The sequence below is a fragment of the Dissoconium aciculare genome (genome assembly GCF_010015565.1).
Source record: "Dissoconium aciculare CBS 342.82 unplaced genomic scaffold K489scaffold_5, whole genome shotgun sequence".
Classification (NCBI taxonomy): domain Eukaryota; kingdom Fungi; phylum Ascomycota; class Dothideomycetes; order Mycosphaerellales; family Dissoconiaceae; genus Dissoconium; species Dissoconium aciculare.
The window spans coordinates 632,929-653,499 of NW_022984955.1; the positions used below are offsets into that span (position 1 = coordinate 632,929).

Genomic DNA, 20,571 nt, shown 5'->3' on the forward strand with positions numbered 1-20,571 from the left:
GATCCGTGCATTGGAATCCGAGATCTAGCAGATTTTGATTAGTTCAACGAACTCAACGCGACTTCGCGAATTCGAGTCGAGCGCGATGATAAGGAGTACTGCCTTCGGCCCCAACGCCCCTCGTTCCATCTAAGGAAGGAAGAATATCGCTGCAGGTCCTTGACGTGGCTTCCGTGTGGCAGCTTTCGGGGTTCATGCGTATACCGCCCAGGTCAGACAGCGTGCCCACAGACATGCCCGGAGCGCTTTCCGGGGATGCTCGTGAAGCATGTGTTGAGCTTATGCCGACGGGCGAATCTTCTCTCAACGCGACGCTGAAAAATTCCTTATGATTGGGTCGCGTCGGGGACTGATCATAAGGATCGAAGCCGACATGGTGCACAGCATCGCTTCTGAGCTTCTGAACATGCTCTTGGCTCAAACCAGATTCAGCTGTTGAGCTCGTTTCAAGGAAGAAGTTCAATAGTTCATCTTCAATTGCAAGGTGCGATTCTTGTCTGAATTGCTGTAATGCCAAAAGCTTGAGGAGAACCTCGAGTAGCGAAAGCGTCGTCTTTATCGGAGGATAGTGGGAGATCGCGTGTAGAGGTATAGGCATAACGCGATTGGACCCATCATTCTGTGCCATGGTCGGCCCTGAAGAGGAAGGCGTTGAGATACATCCTTCATGTAGAGGCAGTACATCTAGGTCACCGGTTTGGCTGCGGGTCTGCTCTATTTTAGATGTCTCGGACGAACTGTCGGAAGAATCCTCGGCATATACTTCAAACGCCATCCATTCTGGATCAAGGTCGGCAGGAAGTCGCCAGTCGCTTCCACTGTGGGTGCGAGAGTCGCGATGCGTTGTCGGTATTTGGCCGCCTGAGTTTGGCTTCGCATCGGAGACCAGATCCTCGAGCTCACAGTCCCTGAAAAGACTGTCCAGTGAACGTGAACGGTCCAGCAAGCGACGAGGAAGCTCAGCATGAACATCGCGCTTCAGAAGAATGACAGGATTGTTGTTCTCTTCGTCCATACGTATGTTGAGAAGCTTGCCAGTGTCCGCGAAAAATATCTTCGAGATCTCGTGGACGGGTATAACGTCACGATACCCGGCGTTGGTTATGTCGTCGAAAGCGCCTGGTCGGGCATCGTAGTCATCCAGGGTGTGTACTCGATCGTCATCGAGATCTTCCACAATCGACAACTGGTACGCATATTCGGCCGTCTTTGCTTCTGCTGGAATTGAGTGATCTGTGATGTCGATAGTAGTGCCTGCATCGTGGCCGGGCAATGCATAAACCTTGCTCAGTGGCACACGCCATATCTTCACATGAGCCTTGTGCATGACCTCTTTCCATGTCGAGCGTCGTCCATCCTTACTGTCCTTTGGTCGGGAAGGGTGTGCGCTGAAAAGCATGTAAAGGGAAAGTATATACGTGGGGCCGACTTGGACACGATCGAACGCATCTGAAATGTAGGCTCGATCTGCTGCCGTCACAAAAGCAGATGCTTGAAGCAAGCGACTCGGGCTGATCTTCTCTGTAAGTTTGGTCGACATGCTGACGCCCGAGGTCGTGATGGCTAGATTGATTAGTGGCACTACATCCTCAATGCGATGTAAGAGCGTTTCCATTTCCAACACAATGGAACGAAGTTGATCAACGCTGGATTCTACCACCCTGCTACCGTAGGTCGTCGTATGCTTGCCGCCTTCATTTGCATCAGTGTACGCCATGTGAGACAGACGTGTACCTAGTCGCTGGATATGCAGGCGAATGTCTCTGGTGAGGGATACCACAGATTCCAGAGACGTATTGCCTCGTGCAACGATCAATTCAATCATATCTATCGAGGGTGAAATGACTCGTATCTTGCTCTCCAGTTGAATCTGCAAATGCACGAGTTGTTCACGTTCCTTGCCTTTCGGAGTGGCCTTCAGCAATCGATGACATTGTTGAATGGCAAAGCCTGCGGAGATTGACACGCCTGATCGGATGGCATATTGCACGGCTTGCTGAGTGATACGTGTGAGCAGTACATCCATCCTTACCTTACGTATGATGGTTGCTCATCAAGTATGCGAATATTGACGCGAGAAATGTAGTTGATACATGTCTTGAGGATTGGGAAGGGGATTGCGTGAAGCATATAGCAATGGAAGGAAGTCAGCTGTCGATCGCCTTCTGGCGTTTTACCAAACACGACCGTCTGATGGAGCGCTGGAAACTACCTGCGTGACATTGACTATTGCAAAGCAGGTTGAAATGATTGTGGTGGTCGAGAGGCAGGCGCGACGGACAGGCATGGGCACGCGAGCAGCCTCCCAAACAAGTTTAAGGCGAATGGGAGAAACGGAATCTTGGCACTCGCGAAACTGGCTGGCGTTGAGTTTATGCCTGAGGCTCGAATTCGCCCCGCGATGGTGACGCCCCTCCAAAATTCATTTTATATCGGCACACTGCCCGAAGACTTTTGATGCGCAAAGCAAGTCTCTCTTTGCACCACAACTCCGATCTTGCACTGCCCCAGTGACTCACGCATATCAGCCAGTCAATCATTTGTGCCGTCGAAATTCGATTTGCAATCTCGCAGATCTCTGACCTGAATACTACCGCCTATCCGTAATCTACAGCGAGCTAAAGGCTAGCATCCACATTCATCATGGCAAATGGTCAGCCAGACAATTGGGAGGATGCGATGCGGGACGAAGATCTTTCGAATCAGACCCAACAGCAGATGAATCTTCAGAACAATAACGGACGAAACAACAACTTTCAGCCTGGCATTCCAACATTCACGCCGGGTGCGCAAAGCTTCACACCTGGGCAGTCATATCAACAATATGGATATGGCCAACAGCAACAGGGCTATGGTGGCTATCAACAGTACGGCCAGCAGCAGGGCTACGGTGGATATCAACAATACGGTTATGGTCAACAGAATTACAATCAATACAACCAGAACTACAACCAAACAGATTACTCTCAGTCCCAGTCCCAGTACCAACAACAACGAAACCAGCAACAACCGCAGCAGCAGCAACAACAACAGCAACAGCAACCACAGCAGCAAGCCTACGTACCGCCGGCTCAGCGACAACAAGCTCCCATGATCGCCAAGCGAGGTGAGGCACTGCCCACAACGAAGCCAGCAGCGGCCCCTGCGGCGAATACCAGTAGCGGTCCTGCACCAGTCAAGACGCTCTCTCTGAGCGCATCAGACACGGGCATCGCTCCCAAAGTCGAGAAGGCAGTGGGCGGCGCGAAAGTCCTGTCTCTCGGCGCCGTTGCACCCACTCCTGCCTCCGCTTCAGCTAAGGAGTCCGCCAAGACGAAAGAAGCAGTTAACAAATCAGAGCCTGAGGCTGGATCCAAAGCTGCCGCCGCCAAAGCGATTGAGAAGACCGGAGAGCCTACACCCGCATCCGCCGCGACCACTGGTAACACTTCGCCAACTCCGTCTGGACGATCTTCGCCTTCTCGCGCGGAACAGAAAATTGAACAGCGCAAAGCTGATGCTGTCGCTGCAGAGCAAGCTGCTGAGGTTGACGATGAGGCCCTTGAGGAGATGTACGGCAAGGAGCATGTCAACGTAATTTTCTTGGGACACGTTGATGCGGGCAAGAGTACGCTTGGTGGATCCATCTTGTATGCCACCGGTATGGTGGATGAGCGAACTATGGACAAATACAAGCGAGATGCCAAGGATCTTGGTCGTGAGTCGTGGTATCTTTCATGGGCGCTCGACCAGACGAAAGAGGAGCGCGCTAAGGGCAAGACGGTCGAGGTTGGTCGAGGATTTTTCGAGACTGAGAAGCGAAGATACTCCATTTTGGATGCACCTGGTCACAAGACTTATGTACCCAACATGGTGCAAGGTGCGTCGCAGGCCGACGTAGGTGTCCTCGTCATCTCGGCGCGCAAGGGTGAGTATGAGACTGGTTTCGAAAAAGGTGGACAGACACGAGAGCACGCCATGCTTGCTAAAACGCAGGGCATTAACAAGCTTATCGTGGCTGTCAATAAGATGGACGATCCGACCGTAGAATGGTCAGAGGAGCGTTACAAGGAATGCACGGGCAAACTCACGCTTTTCCTGAAGGGTCTGGGTTACAACCCGAAGACCGATCTGCACTTCATGCCCATAGCAGCACAAGTGGCCATGGGTATTAAAGATCGTGTGCCTAAGAACCTTGCTCCCTGGTATGATGACGTTTCGCTGTTGGAGTACCTCGATGGCATGCAGACGCTCGAGCGCAAGACCAAGGCGCCTTTCATGATGCCCATCGCTGCCAAGTACAGGGACATGGGTACCATGATCGACGGCAAGATCGAAGCTGGAATTCTCAAGAAAGAAAACAAGTACCTCATGATGCCCAACAGGGCCGAGATTCAGATCAGTGCCTTGTACGGTGAGACGGAAGAAGAAATCACTCGTGCCAACTGTGGAGAACAGGTGCGCCTACGCATCAAAGGTGCTGAAGAGGAAGATATCTTCCCGGGCTTCGTCTTGTGTTCACCACTCCGTCCAGTCCACTGCGTGACCGCTTTCGAGGCTCAGATCCGTCTGCTGGAATTGAAGTCTATCCTTTCCGCCGGTTTCAACTGTGTGCTCCATGTTCACTCGGCGACTGAGGAGGTGACTTTCGCAGCATTATTGCACAAGCTGGAGCCAAAGACAAACCGAAAGTCAAAGAAGCCTCCAGGCTTCGCCAAGGCCGGTATGAACATCATTGCGCGATTGGAGATCACCGGAGGAGCAGGGTCCGTATGTGTGGAGCGCTTCGAGGACTACCCGCAACTCGGTCGTTTCACACTGAGAGATCAGGGACAGACCATCGCCATCGGAAAGATCACGAAGCTGATCACTGACGCGGAGGGTGGCACAAGCGCGGCTTAAAGCGAATGTGGTTAGCAAAGGTTCATTGGAAGAGTAGTATTGGGAAATGCACGGGCGATCTCTTGCGCAACTAACGCCGGAATCTCGGAGATTTTGAAAGTATTGTTTTGAATGTTGTTCGACTTTGAACCGTGTATCTAAGTTTGAACAGGCGAAATACGATTTGGTTCCGCCTGCATGAAAGACGACATAGCACAACGTCCTGAATACTTCCCAATCTCTCCATCTCTCTAGTGCAATCGAAAGTCTGATTTCCAATGGAAATTGCACTCGTGGGACGAATACAAACCGGAAAGAAGAATGGTGCGAAGGTGCGGGCATCATGTCAGGCTCGAATGTGGGTGAAAATTAGACGGAAGCTCACGAGTGAGGCGCAGGCAGCGTTGCGCATATGCCTCACAGCTGATGGGTACTGAGTGCAGGGTACCGTCCGCCACGGAGCTCCCGCAATTGCCTGTCGGATGTGGTCATCAAGTCATGCGAAATGACGCACCGCCACACATTCCGCATGTGAGCGGGCAAGTCCGATGCTTTTCTCACCCCACTCGTCACTCGCACGCCAACACTGGCTGGCTGGCTGGCTGGATGACTGCACACTGCGACAGTCCCATGACAGAGTGAGGATAGATCTATCACCACCTTCATCTCAACGACTTCTCTCTCGTCTCTTCCCCCTGCCTTGTATCTGTCTTCCAACGACAAGAATACATCAACATGGCGGACTACGCTGACGATCGCGGATCCCACGTCCGGCACGATCGACCTTCAAGACCCTACCCTGATGACAATCCCATGGCCGTGGATGGATATGGGAAATATGAACATGACTCTCGCCAGCCGCGACACTCACGCCCTGATGGTCATGGCTCACCAACCGTTGCTGGAGATCTTCCACCGCCGCCCATAGGCGATGGCGCTATACGACCCGCCATGAAAAGAGAAGGCAGCCGCAGCAGAGTACCGCCGGACATGCGACCGGAATTCCCCGAAGAAGCTTCGTATCTTGGACGCAATGCCCGCGACCTCGAAGCCAAGAATCACCCGCACAATCGCAGATTCAGAGACAAGCGAGACGGATATGAGAGTGAAGAGGGCGAGACACACAGAAAGATGAGGGATCCACGCAGAAGACCGGAGTCAGACATCGATTATGACAGGAGGCCTAACAACAACTCTTCTCGCCGATCAAGAGATTCAGAATCGTATGGTCAAGGTCCCTACGACGACGAACCTCCACGATCGCGACGCCCACCCCGGGATCACAGAGATCCCCGCGACTATGATGATCCGCGCGACCAAAGGTCTCCCCGCGAACAACGACCTCCACGCGAGCTTAGATCTCCACGCGAGGAAAGAGACTCTCGAGACCCACGGGACTATCGCGATCCACGAGATTCTCGAGGTGGTAGAGACCGTCACGAGCGCGACGATTATGAGGAACCGCCGCGTCGCCGCCGCGGAGACGACTATGACGACGAAAGACCACGAAGGCAAAGACCGCCGGTAGAATATGGATCCGATCCTGTTCCTGTGCGCCGACGACACAGCGAACGAAGAACTGAGCCCAGCCGACGAAGACGCGACGATGACTATTCGGATGAGGAGAGCGACTATGATGATCGTCGATCTCATCGACAACGACGTTCGTCTGCGCCGCCTCGCCGAAAGGACCGATACGATGATGATGACAGCGAGTATGATGGCCGTCGGAGCGAAAGAAGCCGCCGAGACGGAGATCGTGACAAGCATGATAAGCCGCCAAAGGAGATCAAGATTGGCAACTATGAGTAAGTTCCTCTAGCTTCCAGCACGCCATGGGATTTTGTTCAGCTAACACATCTTTGCAGCGTCGGACCGCTGGTCGAAAAGGGCCAGAAACATTACGCTGTGCTCGCACCCGTTCTGACACCGATTGTGCTGAACATGGCCAGGAAATACCTTGGGGGCGCTGGAGGCAAGAAGTAAAGAACAACGACCGATAAGACGTGACGAAATAGGAACGATTCTCAAATGAAGCTCTGGGCAGAAGGAAATGACTTGGGTTTCGCGTTGTTAGCAGAGCGCATGCGACATCAGTTAGAGTACGCGGTTGCTAGATTGCATTATTCTACTCTTTTGAACCTAGAGAATTAGTCCATGGCGATGTGCAGGTTGACTTGTACGAACATCTGTCCTAGGTTGGAACACGGTCCTTGGCATGCAGACTACACGAGTCTGCTTGCCGGTAGCTATATTCTTTACGTCGACGATTCGAATACTAACCGTGGTTCCATACATGCGCTGATCAAAGCCGCGTGGTGAAATGCTTGGGAGCCGTGGAGTGGTTCTAATTCGGGTACTCGCAGGTATCAAAATTACAGAAGGAGGCTTGTGAAACACAGGCGACCGCCCGGCGTGAACGCTCCCTGCCCCGCTTCCACGTCATCAGCTGAGCGCAGTCATCGGTCGAAATGTCTTGTCGCGGGCGGAATTGGGCGAAGCACACAGTGCCCCAATTCATGGTGCATCATGAAATTTTGAAGTCCGCCTGATGGAGACATTCAATCATTCCATAATAGCCAACTGGTCAGCTGAAATACAAGCGATAAATATCTAATGAACCTCGCCGTGGAGCCTCTGTATTGACCTCGAGATTGAGTCTACAAAGGTCCGATTACGCTCGAGCAGAGCACGACAAAAAGCATCGGCGCCGTCATAGGTCGCAAGACCATCTGTGCCGAGCATCGCTTTCGTGGCAGCCTTGCAGCACAGCCTCCTCGATCAGGAGTTCTGATCACACTGGTAGTGGTTTGACTATTGAATACATGTAGCAGTCGATACCCACACTTTGCTCGACGGACGCGTTTCATCTTCCATTCGCACGTGCTGCTGCTGTCTACTGTACTCGTCGCACGTTCCCACCGAAGTTTGATGACCCCGGCTGGACTGGGTGTCTGAGCGTTTCGCGAAAATGCTCGACGAGTAAGTCATGGCGTTCTCGGCCCAACGTGTGTTCGTCCGAATGCGTTGAAGCTGATGTAGTCTATAGGAATCTTCCGGCCTTCATTCTTCGACCTTCAGGCGATGGCATAAAACATCACAGGGACATCTATCTCACCTACCAAGGCAACGAGCCGGCACCAAACTACATTCTCCATTATGCAGACCCGGCATCCACAGTTGCGGCGCATAAGAACTGCTATGCAGCAGCCATATTCGATTGCTTCAACCCAGAGATTCTCTACGGAGAAGTCCTTGCGCGGCCGGACTGGACGCAACCTACGCTCTCCGCAGAAGAGTTGAGGCGCAATGGCGGCATCCCTCCTCCACCACAGCCGATTATTCCCAATGAATTCGTCATTCAACTTTACAATCCAGAGCAACAAGTCAAGGTGGAGCTGCGCCCAGGCAAATGGGGCTCGTCCGATAGCTACGAGTTTTCGTTGCCCCAGCATACGTTCCGAGAACCATCAGCGAGCAATATCGATCGAGGACAGCACGATCCTGCAATGTTGGCCACTACACCGAAATTAAATTTTGTTTGGCGTAAGGAGAGCGTGTTGAGCAAGGATCTGACATGCTTCATGACCGGCAAGAGCACTGATACATGGGACAAAAGGAAAGCGAGGAAGGACCCAGATATTGCCATTGCGCTGTGGAGAAGCATGCGCGAGCTGACGCTGTATGAGCCAAACTTGCAGCGGCTCGAATTAGAAGATCCTAAAGGGTTGGAAGTGGTCCTACTTCTCGGAGCCATTGTTATCAGAGATCTATTCTTCACGGGCAGAGAGCACGTACGTGAGCTCTTCAATGTCGGCGACGCGCAATCCAGTCGCAAACTTTCTGCCGGAGGTAGGACTTTGTCGAATGAGGAACCAAAACATTTCCAGCCTGGTGCGCCGGGTCCCCATGCTCCCCCACCGATGCCTTTGCGTCCGAACGACAGCAAACAACAGCCTGGTGCTGCTGCACACAACACACCTCCACCACTTCCCGGGTCGAGACCGCCACCTCTCGCAGATCCACGAAGTCGATGGGAGCTTGAGGCAGAGACTGCGAGGTTGAAAGCCGAAGCGGAAGCCGAGGCCAAGGCGCTGGAGAAGCAGAGGATCAAGCGCCAGAAAGCTGACGAAGCCGAGCGCAAACGTCTTCTGCACATCTTTGAGCAAGAGAAGCTCGCCAAAGAACGAGCCGACGAAGCCGAGCGGCTACGTCTGCTCAAGATCGTCGAGCAGGAAGAACGAGACCGGCAAGCCGCGATCGAACGTGAGACTGAGCGCCTGCGCCAAGAGTATGGCGTGCCAGGGGAGCCGGAAGGCCGTGGGTCCAGGAAATCCCCTAAAGCTGGATCACGGGTTTCCTTCATGCAGCCTTCGAACAACGAGCACGGGTCTTCTAGCAGCAATGGAGCGTTCATGATGAGCGGCGCAAATGGCAACACTGGTGGACTTAATGTTCAGAAACCTGCCAAGAAGAAATCATTCTTCAGCTTGCGGAGTGCCAGCTAAGGTGGTGGGCACACAAGATAAGTGTATTGCGACGAAAGGCAATCAGCAACGCGTCAATACGATTACGACCGTATATTGAGGCACGTTAGAGCATCTGGTCTCTCGTTTCCGCCCTTTACCAAAGGCGATTGGACGAGGGACCCAATCGACCACCCGCCGAGACGACCACGCACAAGCTGTTCTTCCACATGGGAAAAGTCACTCCACGAGGTGAGTTCGAAAACACCACTATTTTGACGGCCATCTGACTGATCTCGATCTAGATTGAAAAACATCAGGCCTGTAGCAGCCGCTTCGAAGGACCAGTGACGGGCATATGGCCGTGAGGCATATCGAAAGTGTTAGCAATGTGCTGCTCTTTTGCATCGGCCTCGCCTGGAAGCAAATAGGGAGAATATTGCGTTGATGTTGAGAATCGAGGTCTAAATGCAAAGTACTGGGCTCTCGCCTTCGCTGGTAAATCAAAGCCTTGAATATCACCTTTGTTCTTAGCGACTCTTTTATCCAAACGTGTGTTGTGTAAATGAGGCACGCTCTTCTGAGAAATCTGGGCGCAGTTCGGACGAAGCGGCCCGCTGAAGTGAGCGGCTAGAGCGCTGACCGGTCACGAAACACGGGCTAGCAGGTGAACGTTGGAATCTGTGGCCCTGGAAATCTGCACTAGCCCCCTCGAAGGATGCGGCTGAGGGGGCTCATCAGATCTGGCGCATGAAGATGCGCTCCGTTGTACTTCGCATTCAACAGTCTCTTATGCCCATACCTGCTCAATATCCAATTACGTTCCTTGCGATACTACGAGCTGTCGGATCCGATACCCAAGATATCGACGACGAGCCTCCAATACAGTCATTCACACAACATCGCCGTGCCCACCCGCAAACATGACGCGACTTTTCGAACGAAACGCGAAAACTGCCCCTTCGAAATACCCACGAATATTATTCCATGGCATCAGAACCGCCCAACTGATCTCCAGCATCATTGTCGGAGGAATTATGGTCTACTTCATGTGGTTCCTAGCCCATGACAGCAAGCCAATTCCATGGACCTTCATCTGGGTGAGGGAGATCAGCCATCGTTACGTGCTGAGAACCTTCCGCTGACTGCGCTACTGAAACACAGCTCACGGCCGCATCTCTGTTCTCCATCATCGCGCTCGCGTTCACAATGGTTCTCCACTGCTTTACTGGGCTTAATCCGAGATTCAATCTTGCTCTCAACGGATTCAACGCACTGCTATGGACTCTAAGTTGGTCTCTACTAACTTGGTACATGAGTCCTACTTTGCGGAGCATGTGCGACATTGAGCACTGGCAGGAAGAAGCAGGCATTATGGTGTGCCGAATCTACAAGAGCCTCTTCACATTCACGTTGGTTGGATTGTGAGTGTTAACCTGTGAAGTATAGCTTACTCAGGTCTGTTCTACTAACACGCCGCATCGCAGTGTCTCCACCATTGCGGCGCTCTGTCTGGACATCTACGTCTTCCGCAACGATACCCGTCGCGGCATGTACCAGCTACCGGACATCGGTCTCAACCCTCAGCCGGGATCTCGTTCCCCTGAGCGATACACTGAGGATAACACACCGTATGGACACGGTGGCCTAGCCGAGCCGCGCGAAAGTGAGGCTTGGGAGACGCCTCGACCTTTCTCGAATACATACGACTCGGACTCTTTACCGCCTCGAGAGCACATCAATGTTCCGCATCGCGACTTCGATCATGATACCGGCTACCATGGCGGTCCTGCGGAGGGTAGGAATCTGGTCGACAAGTATTGAGAAGGCAAGCTGGGTTGATTCATTTGCTTTGTCGCCGGTCTGCGCCTCTTAGCGAAGCTCTGTTCTTTCGATATCGGCATATATATTTTGTGAATTTAGACAGTGCTGTTTCCGCCCTCCTTCTGGCTGCCTTGAAACGGTGATCTCCTAACCTGCGCCGGCAATGTGTGCAGCCTGGCAGCCACGACTTTTGGCTGGCAAAAATCCCTTGGTCGCTAAATATAGGCGGCAAGCACACCCGCGGGAATTGACCACACATATTACGTACACCAAGGCTCGAATGGTGGATTGCTTGAGTGTCACTTTGCCCAGGTTCCAAGGTTCGGAGGATCTCCGAGCTGCAAAATTCCAACCACGTGCTGTGAGGAGGTAAGCGATAGACAGCTCCTGCAATATGGTCCAGACCATGTTGCCAAATTGCACCGTAATTTTGAGCAAATCTCGGATGTAAACCCATTAAATGCGAAAAAGACGAAAAAAGTGTGCCCATGACATCAAACCTGGCCCGAGCTCTCATCACTCCCAGCGCCTTACAAGTCGTCCATGAAGTGTTCGCAGCATGAGTTTGACGCGCTGGCGGTCACCGCCGACGTCGCCTGTGTTGGAATCGCCAGATTTCCGCTATGGCGCGCTCAAGAGTGTCAAGACCAGCATCCGCCTGGCTAAAATCAAGCCCGGCTGTGGACACAAAGGAATCACCATCGAGTTGATCGAGTCCTTCGTGACTGTCCCGGGCCAACGGCCGCAAATCGAATATGATGCCCTCTCATATACATGGGGTGCGAGTAAACGTACGAAGAGTATCATGTGTAACGGACGCCGGTTGGCGGTGACGCCCACCTTGATCGAGGCATTGCATCACTTTCGGCATCCGGACCACGAGGTCATTCTTTGGATCGGTTCGTTGAATCGGAACCCTGTGATTGCGATATATGCCTTGCTCATATTAATTGCCGTCGTAGACCAGTTGTGTATCTGTCAAGAGCGCGTGCTGGAGAGAAACGCACAGGTAAATTTGATGGGGGACATCTTCGCCGGCGCGCGCAAGGTGTCAGTCTGGCTGGGTCCGCATTCAGGGGACTCGAAGGCAGGACTACAACTCGCCAAGCAGCTACTATCTATCACTAGATATACAAATGTCACCCATCTGGATTCTGTCCAGCTTGAAGCAAATGGGTTGCCGCGGAGAGGGCACCGAAAATGGATGGCTCTGGCAGCGATCCTACGAAGACCGTGGTTTTGGAGAACCTGGATTGTGTGAGAATCTTCAAATATTTTGTTCTGAAGTGGTTGTTCGGAACTGACTTGGCTTACATAGGCAGGAGGTTGTCTTGAACGACAATGTCGAGCTCGTCCTCGGGGATCGCATTCTCCGCTGGGAGGATCTTGAGGCCATTGTCGAGTTGGTCGAAGGTCCCAACCCTCATCAATCGCAAAATGATCCTACCATGAGTGCTTGGGAGCTACCTTTCTCACGGATCAACCGAATTCGAATTCGACACCAGCAGCGAAAGCTTGCTCTGCCAGTCGCATTCGAGATGGATCCTCACAACGAGAGATGTAATGAAATAGTTGAAGAGCCGGTCTCTTTACATACCACACGGAACAGCGACTACGAACTCGATCTTTTGGATTTGCTCCTGATGTCACGCGATTTACAAGCTACCGACCCTCTGGATAAAATTTACGCTTTACTTGGCCTCGGGCGTCATGAAATGATTCCTGACTATTCTTCCACCACCGAGACCGTTTTCTGTGATTTTGCACTTCAGGTTATCGGCGCGGTCACTCGGCCGACTCCTGGATCTGAGGAGAAATTACTGTCCGACGATGAGAACGTTCGGAAAGCTTTAATTCTACTTTCATGTGCAGGGAGGTCAAATCAAAACCTCGAGGAGCTGCCATCATGGGTGCCTGATTGGACAGCAAACTTGGCATCTCGTCCGTTCATTTTCGATCCGAATTTTTCGGCTGGCGGAAGCGTTATGGAAAAGCTGGACTGGGATTATGAAACCGGATTACAACTCTGCGGGAAGTTGGTGGACACTGTAAGCGCCGCGGGCACAACACGGCTCAGCTACGACGAGTCTGGCGACGCCGTAGCACAGATCCGCAGCTGGTGGAAAGAAGCGAAACAGTTGGCCAATGAACGCATAGTGCGCTCGCCTGGGAGTAGCATGAACATTGACGCATTTCAGTCTCTTTGCCATCAATTGTCATTCGACAACAGTGGATTCTATCGCGGTGATGGAAGAACCAAACGACGCGCTAGCCTATTGGTCGAGCTTGACCCGACACAGGACGCCGAACATCGTGCGCAACAGACTTTGATCTTCGGCTCCATACGAGGTAGAATTCTGTTCGTGACAAGTACTGGCTGGCTGGGTTTGGCGCCACATGGAACACAAGAAGGCGATTTAATCTATGTGATCCTGGGTTCGAGTGTGCCGTATGTCCTGCGACCACGGAAGGACGAAGCGCAAGCGTTTGAATTGATAGGAGAAGCCTACGTGCAAGGCATCATGAACGGCGAAGCCCTCGAGATGGATTGGTTAGGCATTGAAGATGTGTGCGTGCGATGAAGTATCTGTGGACGTTATCTAATCTGGACATAATAATGATCGCGTCAATCACGCGCTTTGGACATGCTGCGTATTTACATCATTCCTGCAGCAGCGTGAAACTCTCCTGCATATCGCATATCAACACCTTCTCGGCGCCGAAATTTCGCACGTTGCATGACTCGACGCCACTCCACCGTTGGGCGAAATAAACTTCTCGACTTGAAATTCTCTATCAAAGTGTTCACTGTGGACGTCGTGTTTCGGTGATCAATATCGAACGCAGTCATCGCTGTACCCGGTCCAGGCCATGAGACAGCGAGAACAGAGAGCCTCGGCTGTGTGGTCCCGTAGTTCGCCGCTTATTAGGGGACATCATAACGCTCCAGGGCTGGTATGAAGGCTTGGTCTCTGGGGATTTGACCCTTCCCTTGACCCTCGTTACCGCAATGCCTCGAGCAGTGGGTAGAGAAAGGCCAACAGCATGCGCGCGATGTCGCAAACAGAAATTGAAAGTAAGCTTTTGAGGACTTTCCTACTGGCCAGCATCCTGCGCCGGGTTTGTTGTGAATGTGGAATTTTGACGCTCATTTCATCCATTGCTATAGTGTGACAAGGAAAAGCCATGCACCCTCTGCTACCACGCCGGCGTTCCGTGCGTGCCGCGAGAGGACATTCGCGCATCGAAACACAAATCCAAGGCTGCTGGCGCATCGTCTACGACTGACGGCGGAGTCGGCTCATGGTCCGGTCGGAAGGATAACCATTCTCAGCTTCATCATGCGGCTTTGTCGACAGACTCGGCAGCACAATCGACGGGCCGACATCCCCAGAAGCCGGGTAGCGCGAATCGACTGGCAGCGTCTAGTTCAGCGATGCGATTTGCTCGCAAGGTCCTGCATGTCAACGACCCCGACGACAACAATGACCGAAAGCTCGGCGATGATATTCTACATGTTCTCGTTGGCGATCCATGCCTCTCAGAAGCCGTACCATGGGGATTGAAATTCATGTCACGACCAAACCTCACGGTGGTCGACATCTTACTCGATGTTTACATCGCCCGCGCTCACTGGTTCATGCTTTTCATCCATGCACCGACCATCAAAGACCGAGCGAGGATTCTCTGGCGACGGCCAACATGGCAGAGGACTGAAGCGGGAGAAATCCTCGTCATCCTCTCGATCGTGGTCATGGCGGCTGTATTGGCATCAGAAGACTCATCCTGGTCGGGACATTCTACCATGGACAAGCATGGGATCAACCTATCGACTTTCCGAGACGAGATTTCTCGTGAGATCAACGAGAATCTGTTGGACGTGATGGGTGATTGCAGCGTCGAAAGCGTCCAGATCTGCCTCATTCTCGCACGCTATCGTGCTTACACAGGGGAGACCAACATTGGGTGGACACTTGTTGGAATGGCAGCAAGAAACGCGTATGCAGCTGGGTTTCATCTCCAGCCTTCGAACAACGACAATCTAGTCCAAAATGAGATCCGTCGGCGTGTCTGGTTGGCTGTGAAAACAGTCGATACATTCTCGGCCATGTTCAATGGGAGACCACCATCCCTCGACAGCAACTTCGTGCACCGTCGCGAACCTTACCACATTGACGACCTTGCCATACATCCACACCTGGTTAACCATCCTATCCTCCAATGGAACGGCCGTGCAACTAATTTCTTGACGTTCCATGACTTGAAATATGAAGTCTACGAGATCATGAGCAAGACGCTGTCGGCTTTCCGCCAAATCCGCGAAGACATGCAGTCAGATGACAATCAACGACTGCTGTACACGACCGTCCGGGAGACCAACGAGGCACTCATGAAGTGGCGTGCACGGGTGCCTCCCTTCTTCGACCAATCTACCTGGGACGATAACGATCCTCTTGACTGCATGGGGGGACAAGATAAACCCTGGGCGGCCGACGCGCGAACACTGACGCTACAAAGTCTGACCATGCAGGTCATGTTCGACAGCCTCATCATCCTTCTCCACCGACCCATCATCGAACTCAGCCTACAACAAGCCTCCCGATCAAGTCTCCGCCTCACCAGCGAAGACATCTCCTGGTCGATCCAAGCCGCCGTGGACGCCGCGCTCCGCACCTCGCGAATCTCCATGCACACCATGGAATGCGAATCCAGCCTCTCCTACATCCTCATGAACTCCCTCACCATCTCCGTCATTTTATGTATCCCGCCCATCCAGGAGCCGATGACGGCCCGCGCCCAGCAAGCCAAGGAAGGCCTCTACCGGATCGCCTCCGAGTGCAAGCAGTTAAGCGGGAAAGTGCCCTTGGCCGCACAGATCCACACTCTCCTGTCGTCGCTGATCTCGACCGTCGTGCAGAGGGAGTCTGCATCGGTGCTGGCGCAGCAGCAACTGCAGCAACAACAGGGCGCCAGCCGCACCGCTACCACCACCACTTCAAACTCGCCGCAGGAAGCTTGGCAGAATGCCACCATGTCGCCGCCGCCACTCGGCTCGGTGACGCGACCGGCGGGCGCGCCCGGCTTGAGTGTGAGGATGAACAACAATTGGTATAACGCCACGGCAGGCCCGTCGACGGGTTTGCTGAATGAGATCATCTCGCCGATCACGGCGATGTCGCCAGCGAGGTCGAGTGCGAATGATCAAACGTGGACCACACTCGATCTGCTCGGTCTGACACAATCGGAAGGAGCGGGTCAGTTTGGTGGGCCCTGATGGGCATCATTGATATCCAATATGAGTTTTTTTTCTCCCCAATTCTTCCTGAGCGTGGAGTCCCTTGTTTCGTTCCTTACACGGCTGTACAATTAGATTTGATCTCGAGCACAACGGTGGTTGTTTATTTGTTTTTTTGGAAATGGAAGTCATTTTCTTTTGGAAAGTAAGTCTATGTGGAGAAATGCTATCCGACAGATCTATCGATGCATGGAAAATAGTTTACATGGGAGAGGGAGAGAAGGAGAGATGCTCATGCCAGCCTGGGTCGATAGCAGCCACAACACACGGCGACAGAAACCGGCTCATAGGCTCCGCAAACCATCGCCATCGTCTATCTCGACCAAAGGATTGCTGTCGAACCAACGCAAGAGATTTTGATACACGACCAGCATGGTGCCACTTTGCACACTGGTCCACACGGCTCGGGGCCCGACACCACGGAACCACCCTGCAAGTCCCTCGCTCTTGTAGATGATCCGTAGCGCTTTGAAGACGGACTCTGTGTCGAGGCTCACTTGGCCGTGATGCTTGAGGACGGTGCTTGGGCCTGATGTGGAAATTGGGCGCGTTTGAGATGAGGCGCTAAGTGGTGCCGATGATGGCCGATGCGAGCTTTGAACGGGCAGTGGATGGGCCTCAGAAGCGAGTGGTGCATTCTGCCCCGAACCTTTGTGAGCCGCAGCATAGATGCTTGGATCCAGCTCCGTCTGTATCCTAGTTTTGACAACATCCATCGGACATGTGAGCACACCAGCCATTCCTCCAGCGCTCGCACCGGTCAGAATCTCTAAAGGGAGTCCAATCTCATTTCCGGGTCCGACCCATTGTTTGGCCCATTTCTGCTCCTGTTCATAGAATGCGAATTGCAGTGCGGAGAAGGGGAGATCTCGGAACAGTGTCGCCTTGTATCCAGAAAATAATTCAGCAATTCCTTCGGTGCGGTAGATGGTGCGCAATGCATGCATGGATGATCGATAGTTGTAGCCAGATGTGAAGAAGGGGTTGTTGTATCGTCCCTGGAGCTGAAGCCGTGTTTTGAGGACTTCGGAGGGCACATACAATGGACTCGCAGCGAGATCGGCCAAGAACCCTGCCGACATGTACGCAACGGAGGGATTTAGACCGTAGTCGATGAGCCTCCTCTTGAACCATTCATAGCTTCCGAAAAACACCACGGTCCCTGAAAAGCTCCCCAGAAATGCAGGCGTGACTCCACCATAGAGACCCCTCCAGACACCCTCTTGTCGGAAAATGGTGTAGTATGTGTTGCCCATGCCCGTGTACTTGGGCGGCAGGTGTGGGTCTCCCTGTTGCCGCGTTTTGACCGTGTCCAGACTGTGCATCAACATATCCCCCATCGTCCCACCCAGACCGCCTGCCAGCATTGCATGGATATAGGGAGGACGATAAGCTTCGCCATCAGGACCATTCGAGTCTATCTCCGCCGCGGGTGTGAGGGTCGATTGTGACTTATCCGAGGGAAGGCTTTCTGCCTTCCGTCTCGTAGGATCGGACATAGTATGCCCATTGTCGAAGTGAGTGAGCAGGACGGTGCTGTCATTCGATTCCGACGGGAAGAAGTATTCAGCCACTCGGGCTAGTACCATGAAGATTGCGCTGACTTGGGCGGAATGTGCATAAGATGGTGTTTCAGTTGAGGTGCTGTCGCAATCGGCTTATCGTCTGGAGATGACAGTTCCTGGTTTCCGTATCGTGTTGTTGGGTGAGGACACAGAGGGACCGTCAGAGATGCGGTCAAGGGTCGAAATTGGATGCGTGATTTGCGTGATTTAGATGGAAGCTACAGGAGCTGGACTTTTAGTGTCGGTCGAATAAATCGTTGAAGCCGTGACGAAGCGGACATGTGCGGAGCCCCGGAGCGGGAGTTTTGAAGGGTCAGCAACAAGGCAGTGTCGGTTTTCGTTCGCGATGGCCAGAAAATATATATGAAGTGCGGATTTTCTTAAGGAATGAGTATACAACCCATAAAACAGGTGGAGACAATGTTCATTCCTTCACACAAATGCCTCCCTTCAAAGACCGATCACATTGATGACATTGGACGAAACTCCTCTCAAAACGCGAAACACGCGAGTCATGCGGGAATCAAGGGTTACATGTCAACTGTGGAGTCTTAGTCACGTGATATGCGTATGAATTGAGACGGGAAGAAACAGACGCGCGCACCCTGCCAACTCTACTGTTGACCGCTTTGTTTACTTTGCGCCCCTCCAACGACATCATTTTCACGATACTTTGTCACCGACACCCACGGCGCGTCACTTTGCACAAGACTCCTACATATTTCCACGCGTCATATCATACATGGTTGTGATCGCAACGCTTCCGCGACCCTGAATATACCCATATCGTCGACCTCACCATGTCGCATTCCTGGCTGTCGCGTCAGCGCAAACAGAATCTGCTAGATCTTTCCGCAGAGGCCGGACTCCCCCAGTAGGTCCCGCGTTCGCGCCACAGACACGATCCCACACGAGTACTGATCTCGCGGCTGTAGAAATAAAGATACGCTCAAAGATGACATCGTGGAAGCTCTGGACGCGCACCTGCGCCTCAACGCCGCCCGGTTCTCCTCCAACTCGAACTTCGCAGGCTATTTCAACGGCCGCTCCAGCACGCCATTCAAGTCGCGCCAGAGCCTTGCCGCGACCGGCGACGTCCCTTCCGGCGACGATGCCTCCACAGCAACCCACAAGCCCGCCTCGAAGCCGCGCGCTCGTAAGCCAACCAAGATCAAATCCGAGGCTGAATCAGACGAGGTCTCGCCTTCGTCGCCGGTGCAAGCGGCCACCAGCGCCCTCGCCCAGACCGCGACCAAGATGACGACGATGATGCACGAATTCTCCGCCTCGCCCGTCACGACCGCCAGCGCCGCTCTCCAGACCGTCACCGCGCCCTTGACCGACATCATCGCGCCCACCACCACCACGACCACCACCAGCGACCGCAACACCTCCCCATCCGCCGCGACCCGCACCCCCGCGGCCCGCCGTCGCTCGGAACTCCCCGGCCCGCCGTCGCCGTCCGTCGTCGCCGACGTCGTCGAGCAAGAAGCCCGGCGCCTCCAAGCCGGCGTGGACGAGTTCTACCGCGGCACCGGCGTGGCCGAGGGCATCGCGTACCTGCGCGAGACGTGCTCGAGCGTGGTGGCGGTGCAGACGACCTTCCTCCTGCTCGAGGCGTACGCGCTGCAGCGCCACCTGATGCCGTGGAACTACGCGTTCGACCTGCCCGGGGTGGCCGCGCTGGGGGTCGGCCCGACGGCGGTGTTCCTCCCCGATCTCTTCGTCATCCTGACGGGCTACTACTGGTCAGCGACGCTGACGTGGGCGGCGACGAGCCTGCTGGTCCCGGGCGTGTTGGGGTACTTCTACAACCTGACGCTGCGCGAGGCGCGGCGGGGCGGAGGGGCGGGCGGCGTGGCCCGGTACACGACGGATCCGCTGAGTTTCAACATCGCCAAAGCCCTGGCGACGTGGTTGGTGTATGTGCAGGGCCTGGGTTTCGGGGCGATCAGCCCGGCGGTGGCGGAGCGCGTGGACGGTGCGATCTACGGCGGTTCGACGGCGGTGCTCATCGGTTCGGGGATCGGGATCCTCGCTGCGTTGTATGATGCTGCGCAGAGGAAATAGATCTGCGTTCTGTTCTTCCTTTTGATTCATCGGCGCTTGAGCTGTGGACCGGATGGGATTTGCCACGATGACGATGATGATTCAGATGTGCAGGGAGGAAGGAAGGGGGGGAGAGTTCCGGATGTTTGGAGGATACCCAATGTTTTCTGGATTTTGGAATTTATCGTCGGACCGTTGTTATGCTGCTGCATGGGATGGGTTTCCCCTCTCACAGACGAGGCGAATCCGGTGTGCGCGCTTTGCAATTAATGACTTTTGTTTCGAACATGTTTTTATTCTCCTTCTCCTATTGTGCTCATCGTCAACTCACAGCTTCGCAGCATCGGAGAAAGTGAACAGATTCCTTCCCGAGTCCTTCTCCGTTGAGACGAATCCACCCCGTCCAATCGGCTCCACCTCCTGACTACACAACTCCTTCAACGTCCGCTCGTCAGCATGATTCGCGATGAAACGGAATCCATTCGCTTTCAGCCGGCCGACGACAAAGGCC

At 53.6% G+C, this 20,571-nt stretch overlaps 9 protein-coding genes across 9 annotated transcripts; 7 read left to right on the plus strand and 2 right to left on the minus strand.

Annotated features, from left to right (window-relative positions):
- Positions 1–52: 52 nt before the first annotated feature.
- Positions 53–2,026, minus strand: K489DRAFT_317909 (Ran-binding-domain-containing protein; the record flags this gene model as incomplete). Its single annotated transcript, XM_033601272.1, has 2 exons — positions 53–619; positions 683–2,026. The coding sequence occupies 2 exons, from the start codon at positions 2,024–2,026 to the stop codon at positions 53–55; spliced, it is 1,911 nt and encodes a 636-aa protein (XP_033460504.1).
- Positions 2,027–2,643: 617 nt separating this feature from the next.
- On the plus strand, positions 2,644–4,881 carry K489DRAFT_317339 (uncharacterized protein; the record flags this gene model as incomplete). Its single annotated transcript, XM_033601231.1, has 2 exons — positions 2,644–2,908; positions 2,960–4,881. The coding sequence occupies 2 exons, from the start codon at positions 2,644–2,646 to the stop codon at positions 4,879–4,881; spliced, it is 2,187 nt and encodes a 728-aa protein (XP_033460505.1).
- A 714-nt stretch (positions 4,882–5,595) lies between these two features.
- Positions 5,596–7,182, plus strand: K489DRAFT_369826 (uncharacterized protein; the record flags this gene model as incomplete). The annotated part of the gene is given in 5 exon segments (XM_033603080.1): positions 5,596–6,668; positions 6,729–6,842; positions 6,879–6,962; positions 7,007–7,039; positions 7,059–7,182. The coding sequence occupies 5 exon segments, from the start codon at positions 5,596–5,598 to the stop codon at positions 7,180–7,182; spliced, it is 1,428 nt and encodes a 475-aa protein (XP_033460506.1).
- Positions 7,183–7,910: 728 nt separating this feature from the next.
- On the plus strand, positions 7,911–9,368 carry K489DRAFT_318303 (uncharacterized protein; the record flags this gene model as incomplete). The annotated part of the gene is made up of 2 exons (XM_033601303.1): positions 7,911–8,820; positions 9,046–9,368. Coding segments are annotated over 2 exons (1,233 nt in total), but the record flags the coding sequence as incomplete, so codon positions are not given.
- Positions 9,369–9,992: 624 nt separating this feature from the next.
- K489DRAFT_196860 (uncharacterized protein) lies at positions 9,993–11,232 on the plus strand. Its single transcript, XM_033599573.1, has 3 exons — positions 9,993–10,426; positions 10,491–10,750; positions 10,814–11,232. The coding sequence occupies exons 1-3, from the start codon at positions 10,250–10,252 to the stop codon at positions 11,148–11,150; spliced, it is 774 nt and encodes a 257-aa protein (XP_033460508.1). The 5' UTR covers positions 9,993–10,249; the 3' UTR covers positions 11,151–11,232.
- A 477-nt stretch (positions 11,233–11,709) lies between these two features.
- Positions 11,710–12,411, plus strand: K489DRAFT_318262 (uncharacterized protein; the record flags this gene model as incomplete). The annotated part of the gene is made up of 2 exons (XM_033601298.1): positions 11,710–12,049; positions 12,113–12,411. The coding sequence occupies 2 exons, from the start codon at positions 11,710–11,712 to the stop codon at positions 12,409–12,411; spliced, it is 639 nt and encodes a 212-aa protein (XP_033460509.1).
- Positions 12,412–14,160: 1,749 nt separating this feature from the next.
- Positions 14,161–16,425, plus strand: K489DRAFT_400801 (uncharacterized protein; the record flags this gene model as incomplete). Its single annotated transcript, XM_033607006.1, has 2 exons — positions 14,161–14,226; positions 14,320–16,425. 2 exons carry the CDS (start codon positions 14,161–14,163, stop codon positions 16,423–16,425), a joined length of 2,172 nt encoding a protein of 723 aa, XP_033460510.1.
- Positions 16,426–16,531: 106 nt separating this feature from the next.
- On the minus strand, positions 16,532–18,471 carry K489DRAFT_379464 (mitochondrial carrier). The gene has a single exon (XM_033604655.1). It carries the CDS (start codon positions 18,033–18,035, stop codon positions 16,731–16,733), a length of 1,305 nt encoding a protein of 434 aa, XP_033460511.1. The 5' UTR covers positions 18,036–18,471; the 3' UTR covers positions 16,532–16,730.
- Positions 18,472–18,654: 183 nt separating this feature from the next.
- K489DRAFT_379465 (uncharacterized protein) lies at positions 18,655–20,570 on the plus strand. The gene is made up of 2 exons (XM_033604656.1): positions 18,655–18,885; positions 18,947–20,570. Exons 1-2 carry the CDS (start codon positions 18,812–18,814, stop codon positions 20,079–20,081), a joined length of 1,209 nt encoding a protein of 402 aa, XP_033460512.1. The 5' UTR covers positions 18,655–18,811; the 3' UTR covers positions 20,082–20,570.
- The last annotated feature ends 1 nt before the right edge of the window (position 20,571 follows it).